At 39.5% G+C, this 18049-nt stretch overlaps 1 protein-coding gene across 1 annotated transcript in view; it reads right to left on the bottom strand.

Annotated features, from left to right (window-relative positions):
• ANGPT1 (angiopoietin 1) overlaps positions 1-18049 on the bottom strand; it is a 146924-nt gene that overhangs the window by 34305 nt on the left and 94570 nt on the right. Inside the window, exons 5-6 of the mRNA XM_081952464.1 lie at positions 10473-10600; positions 3065-3166 (exon numbers count right to left, since the gene is read on the bottom strand). Coding sequence (XP_081808590.1) covers positions 3065-3166; positions 10473-10600 — 230 coding nt within the window. The remainder of the gene's footprint in view (positions 1-3064; positions 3167-10472; positions 10601-18049) is intronic.

Genomic DNA, 18049 nt, shown 5'->3' on the forward strand with positions numbered 1-18049 from the left:
TGCTTTAATCTAGCCAGCTGAGACCATTTTCCTGGTAGTCTCCTATCCAAGTACTGATCACTCCAATCTGCTGAGACTTTCTGGGATGAAGCAAGACTGGCTTCCACCTGCTGTGATATGCACACAGGTAGTTCTTGACTTACAGGATCACCCAAAGTTACAACAGACCTCCCACAAAAGGTGCATATGACCCAGATTCCAAGGTATGATGGTTTCCACCCACCCCCAATGTTAACACAAGAATGTTTTGTGTACTAGGCAATTGGCTTGCATCTACCAGTTCCCAGCAAATATATATAAACCATCTTTTGCATTGGGCCTTCAGATCTGCCACAATTAACACTGTGGGAAATTGGGAGGGAGCGTTATAGAGAGTGGAATAGATGTAGTCAAAATAACACTCCTTTCTCAGAGAGTCAAGGACATCTTGCCCTGCACCTGGAGTGGCATAACTGGGAGGCATCTCCAGTTGGGACGGTGCCTGATTGGGCCATGTGATGGACATGTGGGTGCTGGGCAGGGATTTGAACTTTTGTTTTGGGTGGGGAAAACCTGGAAACAATCAGATATGGGTTTTCTCACATGTGCCACTATGACAATTGTAATAAATTGGAACTTTGAGGAACCTCAAGCCTAGGAGTCTTCTTTTGTTAGGGGAGTTACTTGGAACCCTGACAGATAGTTTGCTTAATGATCATGGCACTCAGTTACCAACAACCACAAAAATTATTATGGAGTCAGGTTGGTTACATGAACACAGGCTTAATGACCAGAATGATTTACAGCCATAATTCTGGTCTCAATTATGGCCCTAAATTGAGCACTGCCTGCATATTTATTTTTTGGATTGGATGTTCAATATCTGTGCCTCACAGGACCAGACCTGACAAAATTTGTCAGACAGATTTTATATATGTCTAGAGGACTGAATATCATAGTGATTAGAATGTTAATGAGAGATTATGTACGATGACCTGCATCCACACTAATTGGGAAATAGCTAGTTACCCCTCACTTCAAAATAGTAATGAGGAAGACAATCCAACATATACTGGCAGACTATAAGATACAGAACAGAATATACTAAAATCACAAAACCAAGTAGTTGGCATTGTGTTCCGGAACATCTGCATAGTTTATGGACTATACACTCCCAAGTCCAGACAGGAAAGTAAATCATGGATAATAACAGGGCTAGGATCCTATGCAACTCTAGATTCAGATGGACAGGCAGGTACTGGTCTATCAACTAGATATTGTCATAGTAGACAAAGATTAGAAGACGGTGGTGGTGGTAGATGTAGCAGTGACAGCAACATCAGGAACAAGCAGTATGATAACCTGGAGAAGTGCCATGGTCTGATACTGTTAAGGAACAACTCAAGATGATGTAGAAAGTAAAGACCGAAGTAGTTCCAGCAGTGGTAGTAGCTTTCAGAATTGGAGCTCCTAAACTGGGAGATTGGCTCCAATGATCCCAAGAGCAACAGTATAGCTCTATCTCATCATAGCTCTTCTTAGCTTGAAGATTATGATGAGATATGGTGAACTTTCATGGTTTACCCTCTTCATTTGTCAGAAAACTATCTCTGGGAAATTGAGGGTCACTATTTTTGCATTACATTGATGAGAACTCAAGAGTAGAGGAGATAAAATATTGTCCCATGTTACACAAAGAAATAATATTATTCATTTTATCTATAGATCAAACCAAGATTCAGAACAATAAAACATGACATGGAATTATCCCAAACACCAACCCAAGTTCACTTATTTCCCCATAAAACTGCCATATAACAAGTCTATTGGGTCACCATCAACTGAATCTGAGACGTTTCAGCTGCCATCTTCAGAATACAACTTTTTGTAAGCCTAAAAGCTACAAATTGCTTTTTCGTGTTATGCTGGGATTCAGATTTCAAATAGCAGCTGGAGCTATGATAAAGCAATAAATAAAGCAGAAACAAGACTATTTTTGCTACATCTACTTAATAATTTCCCTCTTATATTGCTGGAGAGGTTTTCTAGAAATACCATGAGAGATCCAGGACATTATATAAAACAATCAGTGCTACAGAGTGTCACAGAATTTCAGTGTAGAATTGATGGCAGGAACAATGTTGTTGGAGATATTGACTGCTAAAACAGAATTGATACCTTCAACTTCTAGCTAAAATGGAATAGTAGCCATGGTTAAACATTAACTCTAATAAACTTACATCTGCAGTTAAGGCAGCTATGATCTAGTCTCCACCTTGAGTTCCATTTGGAACTGTCCAGGGTGCTAGTTTGAATCTCAACTCTTCTTTTTTTGAACCTAAGCCTTGCCCTGAACCTAAATAATTTCAGAACTCCACTTGGGCCCTGACCCTCATATACTGTAGCATCTCCAGAAGATACATATCAGCTCTGCCTGACTACTTTTAGTAGGATAAATATATATACCCCAGAGGATTCCAATTTCCCTTTATCTTACATACATTGATTTAATTTACTTTAAGTCCTAACCCTATTCAATCAAATGATGGTGCAAAGTACAGCCATCATTTTGCAATTCACCAGGATTCAAAATGGCATGGAAGTTTATTTCAGTTATTCATAAGAAATTTTAAGGAAATGATTGCCTTTCCCCATATCCTCACAGAGACAAAGAGATCTGTAGATGGCTTCCTATGAAACATAAAGGCCTGCAATTCCTGGGTGGAAGGATTTTCTATTTTCTCATAGGGGAATTTGGACCTCAACCAATGTTAACATTTTTGTTATTACTCAGTGTGACACATTCTCTGGAAAAGAAGAATGGAAACGATGGACAAAGGCAATAGATACATCTCTAAACCCACAGGGGAAGAATGGAAGAAAGTTTCTAAATGAAGCAACTTTCTGAAGTATGATTCATATTAAAACAAATCAAGAAAGGAGTCTTGATGGCTATAATAAGCTTGAACCGCATGGTTACTTCTGGTTTATTGTTTAATGGCCATGTTCCCAGCACAAGCTATTGACACAGTGTTCAGCTTTGCTTCAAATTAAGAATAATGATAAAATAATGTCTCCATCTTACCATTTTGTATTCTTTCCAACTTTTTTGGAAATCTAGGCTCCCATCTTCTCGGTGTTGTATTACGGTCCAACCTCCTCCTGCAGTCTCCATGTTGCAAAAAACCTAGACATAAGAACATAAATGTATAAATATCTCTACTCTAACTTGTCTTGAGCCAGCCTGCTCACTTTCCTACTGTCAGTAAGAGCCATTCCTCAGAGAGAGTTCCTATTAAGGTAAATAAGATGGTAATATATAACTCCTGTCCCCCACTTCTCAACTCTAAAAAAAAGAAGTTAGACTTTAAGCTTGTATCTTTCAATAAAACAGAATAATTCACTTAGTTTTTGTAATTATTATAGCCCATCAAACTTTATGCAGTAATGGAATTCATAGGTTAATTCTGTGAAATATTTAAATATTTTAAAATCTATTGCATATAAGTTCAATGAATACCAAAGTCGCTTTATGTTCATATTGCCATTAGCATTCATAAAATTAACAAGTCACTGTTTTGTTTTGCAGCTGGGGAAGGGAACTCCTGTGCCACTGCATTCTGAATTATTTTCAGTGAATTGCAACAGTCCCTTTTAAAGGTGACTAAATGAGAGACTATCTGATGGGTTCATGGGTTCATGGGTTCAAGTAAGGGCTAAGAAGATCTTTATGCAAGATCTTTCATTGCAATGCCTTCTTAGTCATAGCTTTAACCTGCTTCATGGGCTGGAACTGATGGTCCAGGAAGACTCCCAAATTGTGCACCACCTCCAAAACGACAACTGCAACCCAGGGGTGAAATTCAGCCGGTTCTGACAGGTTATGGAGAACCAGTAGTGCAAATTTTGAGTAGTTCAGAGAACTGGCAAATGCTGGTCCCAGAGTGGGGTTGGAATGAAGTTTTTGCAATATCCTTCCCCTGCCATGCCCATCAAGCCATGCCCACAGAACTGGTAGTTAAAAAAAAGGAATTTCACCACTGCTGCAACATCATTCATAACTAAAAATAAGAAACCCTGATCCTGGAAAAAGTTTTGGTCAAGGCTGAGCTTGAAATGTTTCCTCCCAATTCAGGGCCCCACAGTCTTCAGATTCTTGCACAAAACCTCAGTACCTTGAACCTTGGTTGGTTTGAGGTTAAGATATACTATTGGGTATTATTTGCATATGGATGATACCTGATGGATAATGGATCATCTGCTAATGGATGATACCTAATCCCAAACCGCACCCAGTTGGCTCATGTAGTTGTTAAATAGAAGGGCAAAACAGTGGGTCCTGAAATTACTTCCCCAAAACTAGGGATCACAGAAAACATTGACCAGCTGTAACTGAAGTACAATACTAGGTAGATGCTCTAGTTATACTCTCTCAATGCCTTTGTTGTGTCATGTCAGCTGCTAGCTCCTCCAGCAGCCGAATCAGAGGAGGAGGAGGAGCATGGCAGTCAGGGTCAGCATCAAGGCAACCTGACAGCTCCAAGGGAGAAGAGAGAGTGGAGCTGGGGAAGAGAGGGGGAGGCAGAGCCTGGGCTATCCGTCAATCTTCAGATGGAGGGTCAACAGCCCTCAGGTCTGGAGGAAAAAGAGGAACAGCTGGGTTCAATGCCTGACATGTGGATGCGCAGAAGGCAGAGGAGAGGAGAGCAGTGGAAATCTGTGGGCCAATCCTTGGGAAGGAAGAGCCACCACTGCTAGAGAAGCCCCAACCTAACTCCGAGGATAAAAGACAGGGGGCAGAGATGAATAGATGTGGCAGACCATCTTCTGGATGGATGGACTTGTTAGCCTGCAGTGAGAGCGAGACTTTTTTCTGGAGTTGCCGGCACTCCTAATTAAAGGAATCTTTGAGTTAACTTCAGAGGGTTTGTCATGTTTTGGGAGCTGGGTCAGAACAGCCTTACCATTTCATGGTGGATATCTGAAGATGCTCTACCTGGGCTGCCTTTAAATATTCAGAACTTCATTCAATGCAGAATGCTATGGCTTATCTGCTGACAAGTTTGTCAATTCAGCAGTCACATTACTTCTTGTATTTCTGCAGTCAATATCCATATATTTTGAATATATTTCCAAGGTATGGTTATTAATTGTACAGTCCTTCATGGCTTGAATCCTAGTTATCTTTGAGACCTCCTGTTCTAGGTAGACTCTACCCATCCTATACATTCCAGTGTGAAGCCACATTGCGTATCTGTGTTCCTCATGAAGCTAAGGCAATGGAAGAACCCAAAAATTCACCTTCTTTGCCTCCGTTTGTCCCACTGATGTAAGTATGTTCATTTCAGTGTTAGCATTCAGGAAACAATCCTTTTGAATAGTTTTTTGGATTGTAATTCATGGGGAAGTTGCTGTTGCCAAGTATTACTACCAGGTTTATTACTATTTATTTACTTTATCATTTTAATGATAGTTTGTGATTTCATATTTTTAGAAACCATATGAAGTCTTATCACTGTGGGGTCACAAAAATCTTGCCAATAACTAAAAATGCTTAACTGCTTTACATGCACAGGAAAAAAAGATACATGTACTGTGTTTTGTACAGTAACCTAATTTGATTGTCTCTAACATAAGTTTTAAATCCCATGGATTTGATATGTCCCTTCTATGTTTTATTCATGGCATATTTTCTTTTCCATTTTAATTGGTGCTCTGTGATCCTTCCTTAATTGCAAGGCTCTAGCTAGGTTACGTATGTTTTGTTTCCTTCACAATTGTTTTATTATATGCACATTCTACAGTGTCATTGCCTCAGAACTGTGATGGCAAACCTCTGGCACGCATGCCACAGGTCACAGGTGGAGCCATATCTGCCAGCATGCAAGCCGTCAGCTCCAGCGCATATGTGCGTGCCGTCCAGCTGATTTTCAGCCTTCCAGAGGGCCAAGGGAGGTGTTTTCGCCCTCCCCAGGCTTCAGGAAGTCCTCTGGAGTATGAGGTGGGAAAAACTACCTACCGGAAGTTCATTTCTGGAGGCTTTTGTGGAGCCTGGAGAGGGTAAAAATGGCCTCCCCTGGCCCCCTGGAGGAAATACCAAGCTCAGCTTGGAGGTGAGCAGTGTGTTGTGCATGTGGGGAGAGTGGGGGAGGTTGTGCAGGCATGCACATGTGGGGCACGCTTTGCATTATGGGTGCGGGCATGCTTGCGCGCTATTGCACACACGTTCTTGCATTTTTGGCACTCAACAACAAAAAGGTTCACCATCACTGCCTTAGAAGATTATCATTAAATTATTAAATGCCAGGTTTGGCAACAGTGTTTGGTTCATGTTGATTCCTATTCAATGGGTCTTCCAAAATATAAAACTGACCAAGTTGCATTCATTAGAGTACATTGATTAATATATAAAAATATGTATTAAGTCCCATCACTACCATGGTCAACACCTCCGACCCCCTGCTGGTCTATGAAGCTTCAGTTTCTGCTGTGTATTTTCCAAATAAATGGTTCGGTTGAATTGTAAATGCTCTTTTCAAAGGCATGTATTTGAATGCTTATAATCGAGCTGAAAGTGTGCCAGAGTGCTCTCATTGTGATCATGTAAGAAAAGATTATACTCTGTTGTTGGGCCAACAATAGGTTTAAAAGCTCATATCAATTCATTAAAAGTCAGTATTATCTATTCTCATGCGGGATCATAAAAGGGAACCAAATTTATGCATTTTCTGGTAGTGTAAGTGTTGTCATTACCCAGTTCCTTTCAATGGTTTTCTTCAAACCAAGCTATTATATCTTTTGCTGAATCCATCTGATGCCTTTTGCCGGAAGATGAATGGTTCATACCACGGTTGCTTAGTTGTTTCCATTACATGACTTTGATTCTATTGTGTGTCTTTGATACTTGCACATACAGCCAAAGACTGCTGATCGTCTTTTGTACAGGGCTCCAAAACTGTGAACTTTATTTCAGAAAGAAAAGACAAAAATCCAAGGGGAGAAACAGTTTGGCTCAGGGCTTCCTTCCATTATGGCATTTGAGTTCAAACATTTATCTACTGCCTGGAGCTTCATTGGTCTTGGATTTATAGCAGGCATTTTCAAATAATTTTCAAACATTATCAAGCTTCAACAGAACACAAAGTTCCGTTTTTTAAACATGTTTTTTTTTCAAATACCCAATCTTTATACTTTATGTAAAAAGTATATGTTTCAATGATGCAAGAAGGGAAATATGCATTGCATTTTGTGTACTTGTCTTTTTTATGAGAAACTGGGATGGGAACGTGGAATAGAAGGAGTACAGAACTAACATTTTTTAAAAGATCCTTTCCTACATAAGTTTAAAGTTTTTGAATTTTGAGTACTAAAGGTATTACAAAGAAAGAAAAAAAAAACGCACAATGACAGTGAGATTTACACCACTAAATTATTCATTGTGTGGTCTGCTCATCCCCATAGCAATGAATTGGATAGCAACACCTGCCACAGTAACAGGAGTGGCAGGGCGATTATAAACATTAGCTTTCCATCATTCAAGCCAACAAATGTCCTTAACTGGCTCCAGTCCCAGACAAGGTCAGGGCAGTCAGCCATTAAACACCTTTTAGCATGTTTTGAGGTTGAAATCTGAACACACACATCGAGACACACAAGGAAACAGGCAGAATTTCACATTGTTCTGCTTTTCTGTTTTGACAACGGGTTGACTCTTTCAACTGGACATGCTTATAAATGTGGAGGCAGGACTTCGGGCACTGTGGGAGGAAGGTCACAGGACCAGGAACATATACAGGGGAGTTCAAAATTGGTAAGAGAGTAGATGAGAACTCGCTCCTTTCATTTATGCATCACAGCTGTCTTCATGTTCAAAAGAAGCAGGCTTTCATTAAAGCTGCTCCTCTTGTTTTCAAACTTCTTTGCCAATTGGGGGGGGGATTGCAGTTGCATTAAAAAGTTGATTCCTCAAAAGTGAGGTTTCAGGAGTTCCTTCAAAAAAAAAACCATTTGTCCCAAAAGAGGGGTGTCAAACTCACGGCCCATGGGCCAGATCCATCACGCGCTGACCAACCCACCCCCAGTTTAGCAAAGCAGGGGAAAAGTTGGGAAATGTCATGTGATGGCAACATGATGTCATGAGTGTGACACCCCTGCCCAGAAACCTGAAAAAGGAACAGTTTTATTGAATAGTAATGAGATGTGGTGTTCTCCTAAGACTTGAAGTATTTCATTTGTGAAGAAGTGGAAGACCTGCAGAGAACAACTTGAACCAGTACTACCCAAGGGACTCTGATGTTGTTAGAATATTCAGGAATGGGAGAGACATAGTAACAAGGTCAGCCAATGAATAGGCATAACAACTAAGTCAGCCAATGGGAGGTTAAACAGATCTGAGTCTGTGCTGAGGATCAAAACTGAGACTACTCTGTCTGCTCTGAACTGAAAACTCCACTCTGCTGTCCGCTGCTTGTGTCCTGCTTGTAACTTCTACCACGTTGAAAGAATATACTATTGATATTGTATATTTATTCATCTGTTATTATGTATATAAAGTAGTTAATGAATCCAGTTGAATCAGTTATTGTGTTTGCTTTATGGATTTGATTTTTCTGCAACAAACTCTGATAGATGGATTGTGACTCCCTGAATTGATAGAGAAGTTTGCACTGGCCCTTTAAAACAGAGAACTTCTTGTGTTTATTGAAGATCAAATTATATCAAATATTTTAGTGTTTTTATATGAGTGGTTGCTCTACACGCTTCACTTAAACATCATGGTAAGACTGCAGTCCAATGACTATTGGTTGGATTGCTGGAGTAGTAAAGAATAATAAGTCTGGAAGAAATCATTCTTTATCCTAGTCTCCAGAGAGTTTCTTTTAGTCCACTTTATGGTTTGTTTTCTTTTTCTTACATAGAAAACTCTTCTGTATAGGAAACAAAGTACATAACTGAACTCTAATGTGCACAGCCTTATAGCAAACATGGACGTTTTTTCTCTCCAATATAGCATTTGATTAACGTAAACAAGGGCTTTAAAAAGGCCTATCATAAATGTTCTTGAGGATTCTTTGCCGCCAAAAGGATGAATAGATGGAATACAAGGCCAAATTTATCCTAAAGACTTGAGACAGAGTGAAAAGCTAAATTTTCTTAACCCAGCCTCTCTGTACTTCTGTAACTCATCTGACATTTTGGGAGTTTAAGGGGGGGGGGAATGGGTGCCTTTAGGATCTTTGGAACTTTGTAACTTAACTCTTAAGTCTTGATTCTTAAACTCTTAAATGCAATTTTTTTTTAAAAAAACTGTCAGGTACTGAGGATTTAATAGCTGCCAGCTGATGTAAGGTTGTAAGCTGCAATTTGTAAAGTGGTGCAATGAGGATGATTCAGCAATACAGGCATAGCCTCTTTAAGACACTGATCAGGTCCACACAAGTCATTTACCTCTTTAAGAGGTGTCTATATCTACCATATTTTTCGGAGTATAAGACGCAGCTTTTTCCCTCAAAAAAGTGGCTGAAAATCTGGGTGCATCTTATACACTAAATAAAGCATTTTTGCCTCCCAAAACCCCACCCCCATCACCAAAATGACCATGCATAGCCTTTAGGAGGCTTTCAGAGTGCTTCTGGGGGCTGGGGAGGGCAGAAATGGGCAGAAAACGGGCCCAGGAGCCCTCTATAAGCCTCCTAAAGGCTCTGCATGCCATTTTTTTAAAATGAAAAACAAGCGATTTTTTGCTCATTTTTGCCCCACCCCCACTCTACAAGAAGGAGCATTCTACAAGCCTCCTAAAGGCTATTCATGCCCTTTTTGGGGAAAACAAAACTTTTGGGAGGTCTGCAGAGTGCAAAAACTTTTTTTTAAATTTGCCTCTTCATAACCTTGGTGCGTCTTATACTCCGATGCGTCTTATACTCCAAAAAATAAGGTATGTGGCCATTAGAGGGTGTTTCATGTATCTCATTTTCTTTCCTTGTGTCCGTAGCTGAATGGTAAGGGATTTTATCTGCCATGTTAATGTCTGTATATATATAAATCACTATTAATTGTATAAAGGCTCTGTGTGTTGTGTGCTGTGTTTTGCTCCTTGGTTTATCTCATAATACTAGTGATGCTGCCAAAACTCTGACAAAAAAGTCTTCCACTTTTGAGTGTCCACAAAAGGGCTGATGGTGGTCTGGAGTTTTCTATACTGCAGCAACCACGCGTGTGGCTTTTGAATCATCTTCAAGTCTTTTTCCATAAGAGATACAAGACCCATACAGTTCCACCCACCTGTTCTTCCCCTGCAATTTTTCCAGGTTTCCCAAGACATGGTGCAAAAAAGGAACTACCGAGAAAGTCATTCCTGCATATTTCCTGCAGCAGCAGCAGGAATGAAAAGCAGAGTGGCATTTACCAAAGGCCAATCCTAGTTGCCTGACTTTTTGCACAACATATATTTGAATGGATTAAATGTTTAGAAAGAAACACATACTTTTCTTTACCTTTTTAGGTTCTGATATGTTAGTAACATAAATTGTGTAGACACCGCTTTTATTAAAACCAGCTTGGTAGGCATCTGCGCAGTCTCTGAATGCCTTCTCTTCTTCCTTTTTTGCATTCTTTAGCAAAACTGCAAAACAGAAAATGAATATGACATTGACATCTGCAGTAAATAACCCACAGCAAATCTTCAACCAATTGTGGCATGTCTTCCAGTGACAAGGTTAGCCAGTTTACTTTTCCTGGCAGGCATCTAGACATCAACAGCAAGTTGATGCAGAAATCAATAGCATAGTCTGAACAGAAGCTTCTCAGTTCCATTTCTACATGACAGGCATGGAAGTGGGAGCAACTCAAAAATGTGACTCGCCTGTTAATTGTCTTAAAGTTAAACTTAAACTAAACTTGGAGTGTGTGAGCTTTTTAAACTGAGAATGGTTTTAGGCCTTCAAGTGAAATACTAGAGGCCATACTTCAAAGTTAATGAGCTGCATACTGTACACAATTTATCTCATGATTTAACATGTATTTCACATTTTCTACCTTCTATTAAATTTCACGTTACACTGGAAGAAGTTGGAGTCAACCTTTGGAGAAACCCTGGGGCTACTTCCAAATGTGTGGGAGGTCACTTGTGTACCCCATCATATCAGGCTGAAAATACTGGACTAGTCATCACATGAGGGAATAGGGCCAGAAAAGCTACACCTTGAAAATTAATTGCAATTAATTCAGTGAACTTACTTCTAAGTAAACATATACACTAATGATGAAATTTGTATAACCCATAATTCTTGGACTTATTCAATTATATCCTTCTTCTATCTGATTATGAATCAAAGTTTCTTAAGTGCTTTTTATAGTTAATACATGTCAAAAAACATTCTGTGTAAACTCAGTTAGTACTTGCAGAACCTGCATTTCAAGTTATATAAGAATCTAAATTAACCTGAAACTCTCAGTGACTGCAATGCAATAGATAACTAGATCAAGAAACCTAAATATATTAACACAGTTGCATTTAGATTGCTTACACATACTCTTTCATCTTTATATGGGGGAAAGTTGAAAAGGCACATTTTTTTTCCATAGTGCTTTCTCTGACTCCCTATTATACCTTGATGGAAGAGATTGTTTTGTAGATTTTTAAAAATCCTATATTAATATAGGATCTATGTAAAAAAAGATTGTGGAAAGTTCAAGGCCTTTCCTTTATTTTGATATTTCAATTTGATATTACCCATGGTACTTAAAAATCTAAACAGTTAATTCAGATGATAGAAATTCTTACTACTTATGTAAAATCAATGTGGCACTTGTTAATACCAATGCAAAATCAAAAGATAAATGGGTATTTGTTACTGGTTTGAAATGGGCAGCTATACAAATCAAATAAAAATAAGCTTTGTGTACGGTTGTTATTTTTATTATATATTTTTTATTTAATAAAAAGTTTTGTTTAATGAAACAAATCTGAAAAGGAGAAAATCAGTCTATGGGACTGCTAAGAGCCAACAATGTTCTTACACAACAGGCTGCCTATAGCTAATGCCACAGAGTAGAATTTAATGTATATAAGATAAGCCAGTCCTAAACTTTCTTGATCAGTATTTCTCCATGACTTTAAGATGTGTGGGCTTCAACTCCCAGAATTCTCCATGCTGGCTGGAGAATTCTGGGAGTTGAAGTCCACACATCTTAAAGTCACCGAGGTTCAGAAACATAGTTTTTTACTATGCACAACAGCAAAATCATCCTTAGAATATATACCTAAAGTCAATGGGATGTCCTCTCCTATTCCTTCAACACAAGTCTAATACATTCCTAGAAGCTAAAACCCATCACCCAGTATTCACTCTGTTCTCTCATGCTGCCACGTAATATGAAATGTACATGGGACTGCAGCATGAGGAAAGAACATGCCAGTCCCTACAACAGATGCCTTCTTTCGAATGACTTTTTGCCAACTTCTTTACCCACACAACATAACCAAAGTTCATTTTTTTCACAGTTAATATTTCTCTAGGACAAAAAAGCATTTACTGGCTCAAATCTTACCTCTTAAGATATTTTAAATAACAACCCTGTGAAGAAAGGTTAAAGGGGGTGGGGGGGGGGAGAATTGATGAGGGTCTCACTGTTCCTTTTGTGTTTCTATCAAATGAGTTTCTCAGCATGATGTGGTGAAACAAAAGCTTTCTTACAGGTGCCTTTTCTTCCCCCAAACCTGGCGTGAAACTGAGCTGCAAGCGATTGATGTTCTTTAAGGAATCGGATGCTTTTTCTTTCTCTCCACTTCACACTCTGGGTGTATGACTATGTGAACAAAGAATGATGTTTGCTTGGCTGGCAAAATGCCAACCTGTAATTACTCCAGGATGGAGTAATTTTTTTTTCCACTTTTTTTTTCCAACCAAGTCAAAGGGCTTCCTATGCCAAGAATCTCTTTCCTCCTGCTGCACCTGGGTTGAACTACAATGCAGCTTGCCAAATACTCCACAGCTGTGCCCTAACCAGCCACCCATCAGCAGGCATTTCCCAAGAAAAAAGTCTGCTGGTCAACAGGCAGCTTTAGCTTAGACTCCATGCTGAATATCCTCTTGCAGGGAAAAAAATACCGTAGTCATTAATTGGACATTCAGGAAGGAAAAACATCTCAGTGAGAAAGCATGTGCTTTGTAATCTTATGGTCCCAAGTTCAGTCCTAGGACTATCTAGGTAAAGCTTTCTGAAGCCTGGAAAAATACCTTTTTGTAGGCATCTACTGGGCTAGATGGCCTACTGGTGGAATAGAATAAATGGCTTCATAGTTCTTACTGACTTCTTTAAATTTTCTGCAGAAAACATCTCAAAATATTCACCTTCCTAGCCTCCATTATACACAAAATTTGCATTTTGCTTTGAGTTTGTTTTCACAAAAAGCTTTTCACACAGCTGGGAGCTTCTGGCTTTTCATGAGTGATATAAAGTCTTCAAACTAAATTACATGTCACTGTTTCAATTTCTTCCACTACAGATGATTTTGGTTCAAAAGGTGTTCCAAAGACACCTTTGTTTTCCTAGTAGACCAGCAATGGCGAACCTTTTTTGGCTCACGTGCCACAACTGGGGGGAGCGCAGGGGGGTCGTGTGCGGGCGTGCCACACCCATAATGCAATGTGCGACCCCCCCCAGTGCGAATGCACACACAAAAGGCTCTTCCTCCCCATTTTTACATGCTTTTTTCGCCCTCCCCAGGCTCCAGAGGCTTTATAGGAGCCTGGGGAAGGCGAAAAGAGCCTCTCCCGCCCCCCCCGGAGGCCCTCCGGAGGCTTCAGGGACTGTCCGGAGGCTTCCCTGAAGCCTTCGGAGCGCTTAAAACGACCCTCTGAGCAAACCGGAAGTCATTTCCGGTTTGCTCGGAGGGTCGTTTTAAGCGCTCCGAAGGCTTCAGGGAAGCCTTGGACAGTCGCTGAAGCCTCCAGAGGGCCTCCAGGGGGGGGCTCTTTTCGACCCCCCCCCAGGCTCCTATAAAGCCTCTGGAGCCTGGGGAAGGCGAAAAATGGCTTTTAAAAATGGTGAACTCAGTTGACAGGGCAGCGCCTTGCATGCCCTGACAAATGGTTCCGCGTGCCACCTGTGGCACCCGTGCCATAGGTTCGCCATCACTGTAGTAGACTATGGTCAAATATAAAATTCCAACTCACATACTCAAAGTAATATAATAATGAACATAATGCTTTGCCCAAAATTGCTTCATATAGCCCTGTGATGGCGAACCTATGGCACACAAGCCAGAAGTGTCACATAGAACCATCTCTCCTGGCTGCCGCTCATTGCTCTTTGGCATTCCAGCACACCAACGAGCTGGTTTTCACATGGGAGCATGGAAACCATAAGAGCAGCTGCCCGATGCTCATGCGTGCACTGGGAAGATGATCTTCCAGTTTGTGGCACACACATGCACACCATCCAGCTGGTCTTTGCATGTGCATGCTCACCACAAACTGGAAAACTAAGTGGCTGGTGTGCATGTGTGCATCGGAAACTGGAATATAATCTTCCCGGTGCATGCATGCGCACTAGGTGGCTGCTCTTCTGGTTTCTGGTGCATGCATATGCACCAGCCAGCTGAACTTCATTTGCGCATGCATGCCAGAAACCAGAAGACCCAGGTGGCCCATGTGCATGCATCTTCCTGGTGCATGCATGCACACTGAGCGGCTGCTTTTCCGGTTTCTGGCACACACATGCCTCTCATTTCAAAAAAGTTCACCAATACTGATACAGCCATTTAATTTCATAGTGATTTGGAGTGTTTAAAGGAGGGTATCAGAAGAGCTATGAAAACAAAAACAGGCATACGTATACCAGTTCTCTCCAGTGTAATTTCAGATGTATTTTTACTAGAACTATAGCATTCTTAGTTGGAAAAATTGGCTGGTAATTTTGAAAGCTGTAGCCTAAACATATTTGGAAAACCACCAAGTCAACAAAACTATTACGTGGGGATTGTTAAATGCTGAATGAAATTTAATTAACCTGAAGAAGATAATACATTTATAAATTCAATAATTATTCATAAATTGGTCTCTTTGTGTGTTTGAATAATCTCAATAGCCATTCCGCTAATTAGTTTGTGGATGATTCCCATTTTCTATTGGAGATAGGCTGGTGATATAGCTGATCAAGTCTAATTATTTATCTTATCAATTGAATTCTAAGAAACGTCTTGGAATGAAGTTGTCTAATATCAAGTGGGAAGAATCAGATGGTGTGCTAAGCTCCAGTTCAGCTGATTTATTGCTTATTCCTATACACAATAATATATTCAACTAACAGCACTACAATGGCACTAGACAAGAGTTAATAGAATTCAAGAGCAGATGGACTTGGACTGCTTGTGGGATTGTAATGACTCCTGTTTGATTCCTTTCTTAAGTCCACCCCCAGGCTCTGCTTCTCCTACACCTAAACTGTATATAACAATGTGGTATAGCATATAATATACATTATTTAACTGTCACTATTTGAGTTAAAGAGGCAATACATTGATGTTATATTAGCAGTCACTGCAATAGAATCCTGCAAACATTACTGAGTAGATTATGTTAAAGTCTTACTAATGTTAGTCTTAGTAATGTTTATCCAACTGAAAACATATATTCTACTTGTGACAATTGGGGAATACACACACACACACACACACACACACACATCTATGGCGCCGCCCCGAGAACCGGTTCAGGGGTGGATTTCAAAATTTTTTAGAACCTCTTCTGTAGGCATGGCCTGCTTTGTGGGAGTGGCTTGCCGACCATGTGACTGTATGGGAGTGGCTTGCCAGCCATGTGACCGGGTGGCAGTGGCTTGCCAGTCATGTGACTGAGTGGGTTGGGAGTCATGTGACTGGGTGGGTGTGGCCAACTTGTAAAATGTGGTAAAACTCACTTAACAACGCTCTTGCTTAGCAACCAAAATGATGGCTCAGAAACTCTGGCATTTGAAGCATGCAAGTCTTAAAGCTGTCAAGTTACAAGACCCTTGCACCCCTAACCCTTTAGAAAAAAAACCCAGGGGTGTTCAAACTTGACAGTTTTAAGACTTGTGGACTTCAACTCCCAGAATTCCTCCTCTCGCTCTTCATCTTGATGATGTGCGGACGGGTGGGGGGGGAGGGAGCTGGAATCGGTTCTAAATGGCACTGTAGATTTGTGGAACCTCTTCTATAGAAGAGGTTAGAACTGGCAGGAACCCACCCCTGATATATACCTATATACCTATATATCAAAGTCAACAAAAAGCCTGAGTATTGGTATAAAATAAGAATAAGGGATATAGATCTAGTCATTTGATATTTATTTCCAATAGTATTTCAAAACTTGTCATCCAACAATGGAAGCTAATGACCATGACTTGGATATGATCAGATCAACATAAATTGACTCTTTGAAAATTTGACTCTGTGTCTTTTTTTATGGACTTCAAAGATGGATCACATATCTTCTACAGCCCAAAATCACAACATGCACACCAACAGGAGATTTCAGTAGACTTAGAGCTATCCCAACACTTAGAGAGAAAACAACAATTAAATAGCAGAAAATGAAACTAATAGTAGCCTTTGCTAAAAAGCCTGAAAAACATAAGCAGACTATTTCAGGAAGTGAAATAGAACAAGTTAAGAGTTTGGAATATTTAGTGTTGGTGCTACCTGTTATTGTTTTTTGGAAAATTCATATAGAATACAGGAAACGATTAGCCCTGAAATGCTAAGTGTTTCTTAGCATTTAGTGTATCTTTCATGTCCTTGCAAGGCAAGGAACATATTCTTGCTGCATTTCAGTTATTTGAGGCAAAGTTTATAATCCAGATGTTTTATGGAATACACTTAGGCCAATTTTCTGATTATGAATCTCCAGAAATGGTCTAAACCAGGTTTATACAATCAATTTTCCATGAATAAAAATATGTATCAAATGCTTTCCTTAGGTAGGAAAAAATCGCTGAAAGTAGAGATAAAGGCATGACTGCTCATATTTAATTTTTGGCTCAAATGCTCTTTCCCCCCACCCTCTCCTCCCCAAGCAGGATTGATCCTTCTAATGATGACAGATCAGTTTCGAAGCTCTTGGTATCTACTAGTCCTCAAAAAATGTGCCCTTTTCGGCCTCTCTCTTACCCTACTATTGTCATTAGAATATTAAATAGCCTGTAAAATGGCTAAAACCAGATTATTTGATACTACACAATAGAATGAACTTAGTTTAAAACATATCAAGGGACATTTAAAATACCCTAAGTGGAAATCATGTAGATTTTCAACCACATCTATATCCCCTACTCAGCAGCAATTCTTTTTTAGAACCAGACATGAAGTTTTACCTACAGCAGTTCTCAGTGGTAGATTAGGAAAAATTCCTCTTTGTCAGAAAAACCTATCACCACAATTCAAACTTGATAAAAAAAAAAAACCACCCAACACGTTTTGTGCACTGCACATATTATTAAAGTACCTCTCAATCTCTCATCTCTCCCTTGTAATACAAGATAGGAAAATCAGATAAGTTTTATCTTACTTTTCTCTTATTAGACCATAAGCCTAACATCACATTTAATGGAGCTAAATTTGGTGTCACAGCTATTAAAGTATCTAAATATATTACTACAGATTTAGATGTGTGTAACAAAGAATAAATATTATGCCCATGGTGAGTTTTGTTTCATAGTATGCTTTTAGACTTTTACACAAAGTTTAAAATCTGTATGCTACATTAGCATAATGCACTTTTTCTTTTATTGTTCTGATCGTTGATCAAATAGACTTGTGATGAAATGTGGAAAAATAAGATTACTGCTGGCTCACCTCAAATTCTTTGGGCAGGAAATTAAGATGATTTGAACATCTGTGTTGAGGTTTTAAGCCTTTTTCATGGCTTAGCTTTGCTACCTTAATATATAATAAAATATCAGGCTCTTAAATTTATACCCAGGATTTTTATAGTAATATTCTCTCAATTTATTTATTATAGAATATCGGTTTAGTATTAATATTATAGGAAAAATACTATTCTTCTATCGGGGAGGTTTTGACATTTTT

The sequence above is a fragment of the Natrix helvetica genome (assembly GCF_964273705.1).
Source record: "Natrix helvetica genome assembly, chromosome: 4".
Taxonomy (NCBI): domain Eukaryota; kingdom Metazoa; phylum Chordata; class Lepidosauria; order Squamata; family Natricidae; genus Natrix; species Natrix helvetica.